At 48.5% G+C, this 15189-nt stretch overlaps 1 protein-coding gene across 2 annotated transcripts in view; it reads left to right on the plus strand.

Annotated features, from left to right (window-relative positions):
- Positions 1-15189, plus strand: part of SLC37A1 (solute carrier family 37 member 1) — a gene marked incomplete at its 3' end in the record, with an annotated part of 67916 nt that overhangs the window by 37260 nt on the left and 15467 nt on the right. For both annotated transcript variants that reach the window (XM_082655084.1, XM_082655085.1), the window contains exons 10-13: positions 4591-4671; positions 9602-9733; positions 12949-13039; positions 14685-14747. In XM_082655084.1, the coding sequence (XP_082511210.1) occupies positions 4591-4671; positions 9602-9733; positions 12949-13039; positions 14685-14747 (367 nt within the window). The remainder of the gene's footprint in view (positions 1-4590; positions 4672-9601; positions 9734-12948; positions 13040-14684; positions 14748-15189) is intronic.

The raw sequence follows: 15189 nt of genomic DNA on the forward strand, positions 1-15189 counted from the left end.
TACAGGAAAGCGTACCTGTGCTAGAGGCGTTCCTGCACTTGTGTGTGTGACCTGGGGCCCAAGCTGTGTCGTCTTCCCCCGCTGAATCCTCCCTGACAGCTCACTGAGCCTCCTCAGGGTACATGGGGTAGGGTGGCCCACGGAGCTGGGGTTCCTCTTCCTCTTTCTTCCTCACAGGGGTCAGTCAGAGGGAGAGATTGGACTGATTTCTGGGGGCGTTTCATCAGCTTCTGCCACAGCCCCAAAGTTCTCTTTCCCACAGGAACTCTACTCACTTCCTGTAGGGCCCTGGAGAGACCGGTGTCACAGGGCCTTCTCGAGGGGCCCCAGAGCCTGGGGAAGTGAGGGCAAGCTGGGCTGGTTCTCTGTCCGCTCTGTCCGTTTGCACCTCCCCCCTATCATAAGCAGAGCTTCCGTGCAAAGCCAGATGCACTTGCAAGACATCTCACAGGTGCTGACTTCTAAGTAGAGCCGTGTCCTGGGAATTTCCCATCTGAAGGTGTTATTTTCAGTATCAAGTTCTTCTCCTTTCCAGTTCTTTAAAGTTTTCATTATGGAAATTTTAAAACACGTAAAAAGGTAAAAAGAATAGTATCATGAACCCGCATGTGCCCATCACCCTGCCAGTCTTATTTCATCAGTACCCCTTCTAATACTCCCTCCGTCTCCTCATGATTTATTTTGTAAGCAAATACCAATCATCATATTATTTTGTCTCCAACTATTTCAATATATGTTTCTAAACTCTAAGGACTCTTTTATTAAAAACAAACAAACAACAAAAAACATTACTGGGGCTTCCCTGGTGGCGCAGTGGTTGAGAGTCTGCCTGCCGATGCAGGGGACACGGGTTCGTGCCCCGGTCCGGGAAGATCCCACGTGCCGCGGAGCGGCTGGGCCCGTGAGCCATGGCCGCTGAGCCTGCGCGTCCGGAGCCTGTGCTCTGCGACGGGAGAGGCCACAACAGTGAGAGGCCCACGTACCGCAAAAAAAAAAAAAACAACAACGTTACTATACCATTAGCACACCTAGAGACCAACAGTAAAGAATAGAAAAAAAAAAATAGAGGTAATCAATTAAGCCTGACAACTGAAAAAACACACAACCTAAAAGTTGTGAGTAATGTTTATTCAGGGACCTTACTGAGGACTGTAGCCCAGGAGACAGCCTCTCCGTAGCTCTGAGGAACTGTTCCAAAGAGGTAAGGTAGGAGCCAGGATATATAGGAGCTTTTGCTGAAAAAAAAAGGCCATGTAGTCAAACATCGAGAAAGATTACTGTTAATCACAAAAAGCAGACATCTCAAGTTAATGATTTTATTGCTTGTCTCTATAGGAAGATGCAGGGGTCTGGGCTCATTGAAATTATTCCTTAGATATGCATCTTAACGATCTAGGGCCAGTATCCAGTTTCTCTCCTTCCTGAATTCCCCTCAGGGCACACAGTTGGGAGGGGCTGAGGTGGGGACTGCAGCGGCTGATAGCTTGGTGGCAGCAACATTCTTTGTTTACTGAAATGGCAGACAACATTTTTTGTCCACAAGCCAAAATTTGTTCTTCGAAAAGATCAACAAAATTGACAATCCTTTCGACTGACCAGGAAAAAAAGATTCAAATTACCAAAATCTGGAATGAGAGAGGGGACGTTACTGCCAACTTCACAGAAAGAAAAAGAATTATAAAGGAATACTATGAACAACTGTATGCTAACAAGTTAGATAACTTAGAATAAATGGGAAAATTCCTAGAAAGATGTAAACTACCAAAACTGACTCAAGAGATAGAAAATCTGAATACACCTATAACAAGGAAAGAAACTGAATTATTAATTTAAAAATTGACTACAAAGAAAATTCCAGGACTAGATGGCTTCATTGGTGAATTCTGTCAGACATTTAAAGAAAAATTAGCACCAACTATTCACAAACTCTCCCAAAAAATAAGAGAACAGTCCCCATTCACTCTCTGAGGTATTATCCTGATAACGTAAGGAGACATCACAAGAAAACTAGAGACCAATCTCTCTTATGAATGTACATGCAAAACTCAACAAAATACTAACCCAGCAACGTATAAAAAGGATTAACTATCATGATCAAATGGGATTTATTCCAGGAATATACAGTTGGTTTAACATCTGAAAATCAATTAATGTAATACTTCACATGAATAGAATACAGGACAAAAACCACAGGGTCCTTTCAGTAGAAGCAGAAAAAGCATTCGACAAAATCCAGCACCCCTTCCTAATGCAACAGTCAGCAAACTAGGACCAGAAAGGAACTGCCTCAACCAGATAAAGACGATAAAAAGCCATAGCTGGGCTTCCCTGGTGGCGCAGTGGTTGAGAGTCCGCCTGCCGATGCAGGGGACACGGGTTCGTGCCCCAGTCCGGGAAGATCCCACATGCCGCGGAGCGGCTGGGCCCGTGAGTCATGGCCGCTGAGCCTGCGCGTCTGGAGCCTGTGCTCCACAACGGGAGAGGCCACAGCAGTGAGCGGCCCGCGTACCGCAAAAAAAAAAAAAAAAAAAAACACAGCTAACGTCATACTTAATGGTGAAAGCTTGGATGCTTTCCCTGTAACATCAGGCACAAGACAAATGATACCTGCTCTCACCATTTCTACTTAACGTTGTACAGGAGGTTCTAGCCACCAGAGCATTTAGGCAAGAAAGTGAAATAAGAGACGTGCAGATTGGACAAGAAGAAGTAAAAGTGCCTCTGTTAGCAGATGACGTGATCTTGTATATAGAAAATCCCAAGGAATCCACCAAAAACCTATTCGAGCTAATTAAAAAATTAGCAAGGTTGCAGGATACAAGATCAGTATATAAACATCAATTCTATTTCTGTACATTAGCCATGAACAATCCAAAAACGAAAATAAAAACACTTCATTAACAGCAGCATCAAAAGGAATAAAACACTCAGGAATAAATTTAACCAAGGAAGCACAAGACTGATACACTGCAAACTACAAAACATTGTCGAAAGAAGTTAAGGAAGACCTAAATAAATGAACAGGCGCCCTGTGTTCACGGACAGGAAGACTTAATACTGTCAAGATGGCAGAATTGCCCCAAATCGATCTGCGGATTCAGTGTAATCTATATCGAAACCCCAGCTGGCTTCTTGGCAGAAATTGACAAGCCGATCCCTGATTTCATATGAAAATTTAAGGAATCCCGAGAGGCCAAAGGCATCCTGAAAAAGAACCAAGTTCCCAATTTCAAAACTTATTACAAAGCTGCAGTATTCACGACTCTGTATTACTGTCGTAAGGGTAGACATACAGATCAATGGAATAGAACTGAATTCAGAAATTAGACCCTCATACTTACGGTCGGTTGTTTTTTGACAAGGCGCTAGGACCATTCAGTGGGGAAAGGGTAATCTTTTTAACACGTGGTGCTGGGACAGCTGGGTATCCACAGGCAAAGAGTGAATTGGGAACTGTTTGTCACGGCGTACACAACATTTAAATGCATCAAAGACCTAAATGTGAGAGCTAAGACTATAAAACTCCTAGAAGAAAATATAGGAGGACATCTTCATGACCTTGGATTAAGCAAAGCCTTCTTAGATATGACACCAAAAGCACAAGGGGTGGAAGGAAAAATAGATAAATTGGACTTCACTGAATTTAAAGCTTTTATGCTTCAAAGGGTACCATCAAGAAAGTGAAAATACAACCCAAAGAATGGGAGACAATATGTGCAAATCATATATCTGATGAAAGACTTGTATCTAGAATACATAAAGAACACTTAGAACTCGGTAATAAAAAGACAAGCTAGTTTAAAAAGGGGCAAAGGATCTGAAGAGACATTTTGCCAGAGAAGATAAATACATGGCCAGTAAGCACATGAAAAGGTGTTTAGCTTCATTGGCCATCAGGGAAGTGTAATCAAAATCACAAATTCAGACCCACTAAGATGGCTAGAATCGAAAAGACAGATAATAGTAAACCGGAACCCTCATACACTGCTGGTGGGGATGTTAAAATGGTGCAACCACTTTGGAAAACAGTCTGGCAATTCCTCAAAAGGTGAAGCATAGAGTCACCATATGACCCAGCAATTTCACTCCTAGGTATATCCAAGAGAAATTAAAACATACGTTCATTGTACAGACACACACACGCACGCGCGCACCCCATGGCTCCAGTGGTCGAGCTCTGTCTTGTCCGGCAAGCCATGCTCTCCTTCTATATGGAGGGTGTTTTCTTCCTTCTGAAGCGATCTGCTGTTGTAGGAAGTGACTGTGTTTTTCACTGGTTAGAGGAAAAGTCGTTTAGAAATGTCAAAGCCGTTAAGGAGAGTTAAGTTGCATTCACCGGCAGTTTTACGTTTCTTTATTCCTGGGTCTTGGATTATTCTTCAGGAAAGGATTTGATTTTCACCCTCCGTTATCTGAGGGTCTGGAGCCTTGAGATTAAACTGATTAGCCTTTGTTTTGTTTTAATCATTTGTCTTATTTTCCCTTGATAGCATTTTTGCGAAGATATTTCGTGTCCTTGCTGCAGTGAGTCTAGGTGTAATTTCTGTCCATTGATTCGGTAATTGCTCTAACTACATTTTTTTCTCCCAGCATCCAAAAAGCTACGAGAACGGCACGCACAGATTCCGGCTGCAGAAGCAAGCGCTAACCGAGGAGAGGAGCAAATATCTGGTGAGTTGCACACGAGGCCGCTTGGCAGGAAGGCAGAGTCCTGCCTCAGCGACATCTGTCGCAGACATCCAGGGTCTTGTATTTCTTCAGTTTGCCTTTGTTAGTTTGTGAATCCAATTTGTAAGCGATTCATTCATCCGACAGCTATCTGCAGCATTCAGGGTTGCAGCACCGGTGCCGTGGACATCAGTCCCAGTGTCCTGTGGAACTCACATCCTGGGGTGGGACGAGTGTGGGGTAGAGAGAAAACCAGCAGCAGACAGAGCCACCCAGAGGACTGAGCAGGCACTAATTCAGGCCTGGTGTTGGGCGCTTCCCGAAGCTGGTGGCTTTGCGTGGAGCTGTCAAGGAGGTGAGGAGTGAGTCTGCACCCACGTGGCCCAAGGGGGTTTCAGGTGGAGAGAGCGTAGGTGGTCTGGGAATAAGAGCGACCCGAAGGCAACATAGAAAGTCGACCTCCAGCCTTCCACCCCTTCACAAGTGGGGAGGCCAGGATGCAGTCCAGGGCTCTTCTCCAGCGCTGGGCTCACCCTCCCCTCTCCTTTCAAGATGCAGTCAGCCTCGTATCCACAGATGCGAACCCGCCCATACAAGGGCTGACTGTACTGAGCCATTGTACGTGAGGCACTTGAGCGTCTGCAGATTTTGGTCTCCGCGGGGGATCCCTGGCACCAACCCCCTGCAGATCCCGGGTACCAAGGGATGACTGTCCTTCCAAGAAATTCCTCCCATTGTCTGCCTAGCTGACCACATGGAGCTGCAAGGGCATTTTAGGTTTGGTTTTAATTCTTGAAAGTATAAGATATTCTCTTTTCTTTTTAAATCAGTTAGCTTAAAGGATAAATGTGCTAAACAGGCTTCTTACTTTTTTTCTTTAGTGCCCAAGGAAGTTATTTCTGGTGGTTGAAATAATGGAAGAGGGAAAAATGGTGTCTCATACATCTTGATTCTTAGATCTTAGTGAAATTCAACTGAAATGCTTTAAAATCTCTACTCACTTCTGAGTTTGCATCAGAAGCAGGTGTCTTAGATTGGGCTGCTGTAACAAAAATACCCTAGACTGGGTGGCTTAAACAGTAAACATTTACTTCTCGCATTTCAAACGTTTGTTTCTGGAGGCTGGGAAGTCCCAGATCAAGGCACCAGCAGATCTGATGTCTGGTGAGAGGCTTCTTCCTGACTGGTAGGCAGCCGCCTTCTCTGTGGATCCTCAGGTGAAAGAGCAGGGAGAGAAGCAAGTTCTCTGCGGTCTCTTCCTCTAAGGGTATTAATCCCATCATGCGGGCTCCACCCACATGGCCTCATTACCTCCCAAAGACCCCACCTCCTAATACCATCATATTAGAGATGGGGGTTCAACATACAGATTTTGGGGGAACACAAATGTCAGTCCATAGCATCAGGTCTTAATCAATGTCCAAATGGCTATAATTCCTCTCCGCTTTTTACTGAAGACTTATCTTTTCTCTGTGTTCTAATGTAGTTACTGACCAGTAAAGCTAGCTCTCTTCTGAGCATAGCTTCCCTCTTCCTCTTTTCTGTTCCTTCTATTAGTCTATTTACTAACATGTCACCAAAGAGACAGTGACATATTTAGAGGCCCCGTAGGTCCTGTTTCAGGCCCGGCCACGCCACAGGCTGACTTTGATGTGGACATGACCGGGCAGGTGTTGGCCGCAGTGGACGGGTGTCCCCTCTCAGCTGGCCCCTGCGCGCTCACCAGGCTTTGTGTGGTCCCCGCCCTTCCGTAGCGTGGAGAGCTCACGTGCTGGAGGTGGCTCCTGGGTCAGCAGGCAGGATGTCCCACACGTTTGGCAAGACACGCTGGTGTCACCTTTCCCCGCGTGACCTGGCTCAGATCCATGGGCTCGGAGTGGAGCCTTACCCAGGACCCTGATCCCCACTGCTTTTCACCTGGGACTGCTTAATTCCCTTCTATGCCAGGCATGGTTCTTAGACTTTGTGGGGAAATACGTACAGAAGGGGGTGGGCCAGGAAGAGAATGTGAACAAAGAGAACGAGGCTCCGGGGTCTCTCGCCACGCGGCGGACCTGCGTCCAGCCCTCGTGGGTGTTTACCGTGTCGTCTTGGGGATGTCGACCTCTGTCGTCTTTGTAGTCACATGTCCTTCATGTCATCCTTGGCTTCTCTGAGGGTCTTTATCTTTTTTCTTTTTAAATTCTTTCCATTTTGTGTTCTTATTTTTTATTTTTATTTATTTTTGTTTATCTTTTTAAAAAATTTATTTTCTTTGACATATAGTTGAATTACGACGTCGTGTTAGTTTCTGCTGTACAGCAAAGTGACTCAGTTATACATACATGTATATTCTTTTTCATATTCTTTTCCGTTATGGTTTATCACAGGATATTGATTAGAGTACCCTGTGCTCTACAGGAGGACCTTGTTGTTTATCCATTCTCTATATACCAGTTTCCACCTGCTCACCCCAACCTCCCAGTCCAACCCTCTCCCACCCCTCTGAGGGCCTTTCTGATTGGCTGTGGCTCAGCGGCCACTTCAAGACCGCTGAGTGGGTGTTTTGACGCTGAAGGTTTCTCCACCCGGTGTGCCAGTGCGACTCCATCTGAGGCCAGCACGCGGTGAGGCAGGGCTGAGCCGTCATTCGTGCAAACGCCCCGTGTGCATTTGCTCTCATCACACGAGCCCTTTCACTCTGTGCATGTATAAACCTCAGAGGAGGGTCCCCAGCTGAATAAGCCCCCAGCCCCCTGAGGGCTCCCCATCCCAGCAGATCCCCCGGGGGCTCCAGGCACACCGCTTCCCCTGCCCTGTCCTCCCAGCAGGTCCCTGTTGGCTCCGAGGAAGAGGCAGCCTTGCTCTCCTGATTTGCTTTGGAAAACCCGCCATGACCTCACACATCCCTCTGTCTCCTCCAGACACTGCAAAAGACTGGACTTGGGTGGCTGGGACGGCCCCCACCCCCCAGACTGTGCATAAAGGATGAGCAGGTGTGGGCAGGAGGCCCATCCTCAACGAAGACAGGGCCTTCCCTGCCTGCCTGAGGGGCTGCTCGTGGCTTAGAGCAGAGGGGCTGGACCAGGGCTTTAAACCAGCCCAGTTTACAGAGCAAGGAAGGGCCAGGTGCTGACCCAGGGCTGTGACCTGGTGGGTTTCTGTGCTGGACCTGCAGTTACTACTGTCCTGGCTGAGCAGAGTCTCTTGACTTTCTTTTTTCTCTTTATCTGGCTGTATTTCATGGTCTACCAGTCAGACCACTTAGTGTTAAAAAAGTCTGTCCTGTGGTTCTCAGCCTGGACTACACATCGGGCTCTCCTGGGGCCTGCCCCTGAGACTGCTGTATTCGGTGTGGGGTACAGCCTGGGCACTGGGGTCTCCCAGAGCCCCCAGGAGATGCCAGGGTTGAGAACTAAAGATTTCATCTCCTACACTGGACAGCCGGCGTAATTCATGAGAGAAAACTTTATTTCCAAACGCAAATCATAATTCTCAGTTTTCATATACCTTTGCGGAATGGTCGTCAGGAGGATGTTCTGCGTCCTGAAACATCAGAGCACGTGGTTACCTGCGACCATGTTCACCAAAGGCCGGTTCTCAATGCCTGAGTCATGGCGGGCACTGGGCTTCTCGGTGATGCAGCCCTTGCTGCCCGAGAGCTGAGGCGCTGCGTGCTCAGTGCCCGTAGGGCTGCGGTTGCTGTAACCTGCCAGCCTGTTGCCCAATTTCTGTCTTTCACCGGAAGAGAATTCTAATATCAACAGTGGGATACCGCAATGCAGTGCCTTTTTTTTTTAATTTAACTGCATTTTTTAATCTAACTCGTGTAGATTATAGTGAGATAAGTACAATAAAACCTATTTGGTTTTGTGGTAAGTCCAATATACATAGAAACATTGCTTTTTCAATCCTTGACCTGTATAGTGCACTCACGAAGGACACTTTTAGATCATCCTTGCTCTGACTTGATATCCCACCCAGAGTTGAGGACCACAGTTCTTTGTTTTAATGAAGATAAACATTTTTTTTTTTTTGCGGTACGCAGGCCTCTCACTGTTGTGGCCTCTCCCGTTGTGGAGCACAGGCTCCGGATGCACAGGCTCAGCGGCCATGGCTCATGGGCCCAGCCGCTCCGCGGCATGTGGAATCTTCCCGGACCGGGGCACGAACCCGCGTCCCCTGAGTCGGCAGGCGGACTCTGAACCACTGCGCCACCAGGGAAGCCCTAATGAAGATAAACTTTGTCCTTTAGGGATGTCTGGAATCAGAATTTATGAAATAGTGGAATTTGTTTATGAATTTTAAAATAATATTGTTTTTGATCATGTATGTCCTTTGTGAACTCCTTAAAAAATACAGGATCATGGAAAGAATTTATCGACATTTCATACAAATTACATGTAATTCTACCATTCAGTGATAACCATTGTCGGTTTAGAATTTAGCTTCTTTCTTCCTATAAATAGATCCTTTAGTTACCTACTTACAGAGGTACATATTTAAACATTCTTTGAGATCGTGATGAAAATGTGCTTTTGAATGATGTCTTATTACTTAATGTATCATAAGCACCTTCCTATGTCATCAAATCTCACAAACTTTTTTTTTTTTACAACTGCAAGATATTTATATGGATGTACTTTAGCAATTTTTCTCAATGATGGTGTGACATTAATTTTATCACATAAGTATTTTTCCACTTCCCAAATTATTTTTCACAGAGTCCTAGAATTGTTGGGTCAAAGGATAGGATTTTGTGTGTTTTTAGTTAGTATTTCCCAAAACCACGTGAATGTTAATGGTCATAAAGCAATGGCCACAGTGCAGATGTCACCCAAGGCGTTCCCCAAGGCCTTTAGTGGGGCAGCTTACCACACCTCAACCAAGCAGACTACCTGGTGACACCTTTTCTTTTCTTTTCTTTTATCGTTTCTACGGGATCTGTCTCCAGGACCCAGAGATGCAGTGCTTACTGCTGTCGGATGGAAAGCGCTCCGGCCACCAGAACCACGTGGTCGTTCTCCCGGCAGACGGCGGCGGCAGCATCGCGGCCATCAGCTTCGTAGGGGCCTTGAAAATTCCCGTGAGTTACACGTGTCCAGGAGAGTTTCAAAAGGGGGCATTTATGCTCCCTGTGAACAGACACTGGCCTGTTGATAACCAAGCTTAAAAAGAGAAATCCGTGATTCTCCGGATCACGTAATCCATAAATTAGAAATCCATAGCATGAACCAGAAGTTGCAGACAGGTCAGCTCAGGAACGAATAAGGCTGCAGAGTTGTGTTAGCCTCTTACTAGTTATAAAATATATCGTACGTGTATAGTATGTATACGAAATTCATGGGCTCCCTCAGCAGAGCATCTGGGGAGCCATGCGGAGGACCCTGAGGAGCTGTGTTCTGCTGACGGGGAGCCGTGGAGGGTGCTGAAGACAGAGCCAGGAACAGAGGCAGGATGAGAGGAGGGAACACACCCCGCCCCTGGGGGCCGGCATGGACGGCCCCATGGGCCACACTCAGAAACACCTGGGCTCCTGCCCTTGGGTCCTATCCAGGGGAACAGACGTGGGTCTCATACAGCAAGATCGCTTCCCTCACGCTGGCCTCTGGGAAAACCAGCAGAGAGAACCCAGAAGCTCCGTAGCGCCTGTGTGGGAGCTGGAAACTAAACGGTACACCCAGAGCCTTAGAATCACGGCCCAGAAACGAAAGAACTGAGAACTTCGGCTGTAGAACAGAAACTTCTGCCAGTGCCCAGATGAAACTGGGCTGTGGAGGACCCTGTTGCCGGTTTCCTGCCAGAAGAGAATGTTGAAGGCCAGGCCTGGACATCTCTGTGGGCTGGCCAGAGGACATGCTGGTTCTAAATTAAAAAGTTATTTTTTAAATGTTGCTAATAACAACAAGTAACTTTTCTGTTGTACCTTATTGTGTAGCCACCTCAAATACTTTTGCTAAAAAGTAGGGTGCACGCTATAAGTAGAAGTGGGGTGGTGGAGAGAACAGGCTTCAGAGCCCTGGCCTGGCCTGACCTGGCCCTGCTGCAGACGAGCTGGGTGTGCCTGGCAAGGGCGTTAACCACTCTGGGCCTCCATTTCCTCACTGTAATACAGGCTCAGGACCTGAATTACTACTTAATGCTGTTCTGGGGATCAAATGAGATCATTAACTACACAGTAAGCACAACGCCAGGCACATGGTAGGCATGCAGTACCCCACCCACACACACCCTCATACTGGGTCTGACTGTGAAAACATAACTTGCTTAATTTCAAAGGCATTGCCATGAATTGCATATTGTGTGCTTTGCCTTGTTTCGAGGGATGTTCGTAACTATGCAGTATAACCTGGGAGGAGCAGGGGAGGGAGTCAGTACCTTAGTGTTACCTGATTTCTCACTCAAATTTCCCAAGTGATATCTGGACTTACTGTCTCACAAGGGCCACCTCTTTGTAAACGCAGACATAAGATGGAACACAGACAAGCGTTTCACAGTAGCCGTGAGACTCCAAACCTCAGTGTCCTCGCTGAGAGCTACGTCTCCCTTTTGGGTGTTAACCAAACTCCAGTTCTGCTGCTTGCCCTCGAAAATCAATACTCGAGAGGCAAGTGTTGGTTAGAACCAACACTTAGAAAGTCGCTTTAACCAGAAAAGCTGACAACCGGGGAGAAGGCGGACTCATGTCCCCAAAACCACCTCCAAAGATTCTGCTTGGCCATGAACGTTTTTAAAGAGAAAAGGAGAAGAAATCTCAGTTAATCATTGAGATAAGGGGTCAGAGTTGTCACCATCCCCCAGTGTGTGCAGGCTTGTGTGCAGGCTTGTTGACTTCTTGTGATCTTTCTTTAGATGCTATCTTGTTCACAGGCTTATGGACAGGGAAGCTAAGGAAGAGATCTGGTCATCCGTTGATGTTAATTACTTATTCTTCATTTTTACTTCTTTGATCTAGGAAAGAACCAACAGGTTAGGCAAGGTATTGTGTAATCAAAAGATTTGACAGGTGTGCTTAGGCCAGAGACACGTAGACCATGGGGGTGCCTGGTTTAAGGTTAGTTACAGTACAGCTCTGCTAAAGTGACGAGAGAAGGGGCATCTCCTGCAGAGAGCTCTTTCCTTCCAAAAGCTGCTGACAGATCTCCCTTGTCAGAACATCATCCCATTTCTATGAGTTCATGGGGGAAGGTCCATCTTCTATAACTTCTTCATGCTCACATAGGATGCCATATTCTCAGAGTGGGAGAAGTTGACATGCGGCACCTCTCTGCTGACAATTTTAGTTGCCTGCTTATGTGCATGGGCAGAACAAGCTACAGTTATTGGGTTGGCCAAAAAGTTCGTTCAGGTTTTTCCGTAACACCTTATGGAAAGACCCAAATGAATTTTTTGGTCAACCCAATATTCTGATGCCCACAAAGACAGAGATTATTATGTGCAGTAGTGTTAATCCCATTCTCTTGAGGCCAGTTCTCAGAACTCTGCTAACCGTAGGTCCAGTACAGCTGAAGATGCAGCAGCTGTGTCATGGCTACAGTCTGGTCACCATGCAGTCAGCTTTCGCCTCTGGTGGCAGTTACAGTATCTGTAAAACAACTCGGGAATGTGCATCAGTTACTGAAAGATTCTGTGACTCTGTTCTCCTGGTTACTAGCAGCTCAAACCTATTCCCTTGTGACTCAGGGAGGCCTGGGAGACTTCAGCTTCCCTACAAACAAGAGGCAGGGGCATGCAGGGGCCTTTGTACTTGGACGGGGAGGGGGCGTTGCAGGGTTCTGCCTGGTTCCGTGGGTGTTTCCCCAACACCCACTAGCTTGCTTAGTCCCAGGCAGGCGGAGGTAGCCTGTGTATCTTACAGGATGGTAGGGATCGTTTGTGCTGTGTGTTTCCAGATCTCTGTCCTTTGCAGTGATTTCAGTTTTAGGGGAAAAGAAATAGCCAGTAAATACTCAGTAACTAGATGACCCTGCACGACATCTGTGCCCTTTGAGAACCCCTTTAATAGCTAAGTTCCAGAGAGAGATGGTGTGAGAATTAAACCAGTAGTATTTTTATTGACTCTGATCTGATGTAAAGACATTGAATTTCAACCTTAAAAGGTAAGAGTCCATATCGGTCAGTTCTCCAGTTACCTCACGTCCTCCACAGCAGTACAGTATCCGTGCATCTGGAGGTGCTAAAACCAGACCCAGGACGTGGGCTGTTTTTATGGGAATGAAGTGCTGTGCAATTCTATTGCATATTTCAGCAAACCTGCTGAGTCCACTTTCGGGGTGAACCCCTGCTCTCTCTCTCTTTCAGGGCGTGATAGAGTTCTCTCTGTGTCTCCTGTTTGCCAAGTTGGTCAGCTATACCTTCCTCTTCTGGCTTCCACTGTACATCACAAATGTAGGTGAGTACGTGTTGCTAGCGTCACAGCTGGGAAGTTCTGTGCGGGGTCTGTGACCGGGACTCCCTTTTATCCACTGGTGTCTGTAGTCTTGGAAAGGAAAGGGATGCATGATGCTTTTGAATCAAACAACATGATTAGTAGAAATGTACGGACAGAAAGAATTCAGACAGCAACGTTTCATTGCCATCATGGCAACCTGTATGGGGTTTAAAGGGTTGGCACGGTATATCCCAGCTTGGCTACAAATTCCATGGGGCTCTTCCTATCTGGGGCAGCATACTTTTAATGTAGGCTGCGTCGGACTTTGGGTCACAGCCGCTGGTGAACAGGAGCAGAGGCCTGAGGGATCTGAGATAAGAAAGGCTGAGTAACTGGCCTGGAAATTGCTTCCTGGAGATGAGCTCTAATTCTGGGGAGCAGACAGTTTGTCTCGCATTTCCAGTCCAGCAGGCGCTGAAGCCGGAGATTCTGACAGAGCAGACTCGCCCCGCAGTGACGCCCACTCCCTGTCCCGTGCGTGAGCACACGGGAAGATGGGCAGGGACCAGCAGCTCCTCCGGGGAGAGGTCCTGTGCAGGGGCCGCAGCCGCGGCTAAATGGGGACAGGGATGGTCAAGGAGGGCCCCGAGCTCTGGGCCCCGGGGTCAGGGAGTGTGAGGACAAAGTGAAGAAACCAGGGTCCCCCGGAGGAGCGGGCTCTAGCGAACGTGAAAAGAGGAGACATTTGGGACATGGGGGCTCCAGAGTACAGACCAGTGACTCCCGGCAGTGTCGTGGGACCAGCAGAGGTGGATGTGAGCCCGAGGCCGCAGGGCTGAGTTTCTCGGGGATGGAGGTTGTGGAGGCGGCGAGGGGACCACCCCGTGTTAGCAGGGAGCTTCCTTCCCGGGCCAGAGACCTCCACTCGTTACCGCAGGCAAGGCGCACACAGTGTAGACACGTGGGTGCCTGATAGGCCGGCCCTGCGCCTTCCACCCCAGCGGTCTCCTGTGACTGCGAAGGGCTCACATCGTGAGTTACCGGCGTTTACCGTCCGAGGGATTGTTTGAAAAGAGCAGAGTTCCCGGTATGTGCCGTTTGGGCCTCTAGGAAGGGCAGGACCTGATTCACAGTCCGGAGGCTCCACCTCCAGGCACTGGCCAGCCGGAATCCAGCTTGAAACTCAGGCTAAGTCCAGCGACGGGTCCTGAGCTGAGCGTGAGGACACCTCGGTCTCCTCCTCTGGAGGAGAAGGTTCCAGCCGCCCCTGGCCTGAAAGCTGGGGGTCCTGTGGTCCGTGTCCAGGGCGCTCTTGCGGCCAGCCCCTTCCCCAGGTGGTGCCCCACAGGCCCTGCCTCGCCTTCGGGCTGTGTCTGACTTCACGGCTGCCCCGAGGGGGACCCAGAGCAAAGGCTGGGTGTTGCTTGGACGGAGCCAGGGGAATCCGCACCTTTAGGTGAAGAGTGTTCGGTTCCCATCTTTTCTGTGTGTCTGCCCACAGAGCGGACTCCTTCTTCCTTCTCTGTACTTACTGCCTTGACACTAATCTGATAATGGATCTCATTGCTGCCTGGTTTAAATCATGCTTCTGAAACAAAAGAGCGTTGTGTGAGCTCGCACGCTGCTGCGACGTGCTTGCGGTGACGCTCTGCTGTCACGTTAATAGATCACCTCGATGTCAGGAAGGCCGGGGAGCTCTCCACCTTGTTTGATGTGGGCGGGATCTTCGGTGAGTTCATTTTTGTTCTACTTTGACTAAAGCCTTCACCGCCGCAGCGCTGCGTGAACGCCAGCGGCCCGCGCGCTCTTGGAGTGGACTTCCAACCAGGAGGCCCCCGAGCCAGGCCTCTGAGGGCAGGTCCCTCCCCATCCTGGGCCGTGAGCGTTGCTCCCTGGGGACCAGGGCACGCCTCATGTGGGCGACAGACGGGCGGTGTCAGGACCCTCACAGGCAAAGGGGCTTTGAGGCCAGCCTGAAAGCTGACCCCTAGACCTGGGTGCCCTCGGGTCACGGGTCAGCAGCGCTGAGGCGGCTTCCTGCTCACGGGCTGTGGAAACGGGTCTAGAGAGGAGGTCGTTCTCTTCTTGCCGCTGCTGCAGCACGGGTCCTGCTTCCTCTCCACGGGGTCCTGCCCTGGCCACACACGCCCCTCAGGACCCTCCCTCTCCCT

This window comes from Grampus griseus, assembly GCF_964374135.1.
Source record: "Grampus griseus genome assembly, chromosome: 5".
In the NCBI taxonomy this organism is placed as follows: Eukaryota; Metazoa; Chordata; class Mammalia; order Artiodactyla; family Delphinidae; genus Grampus; species Grampus griseus.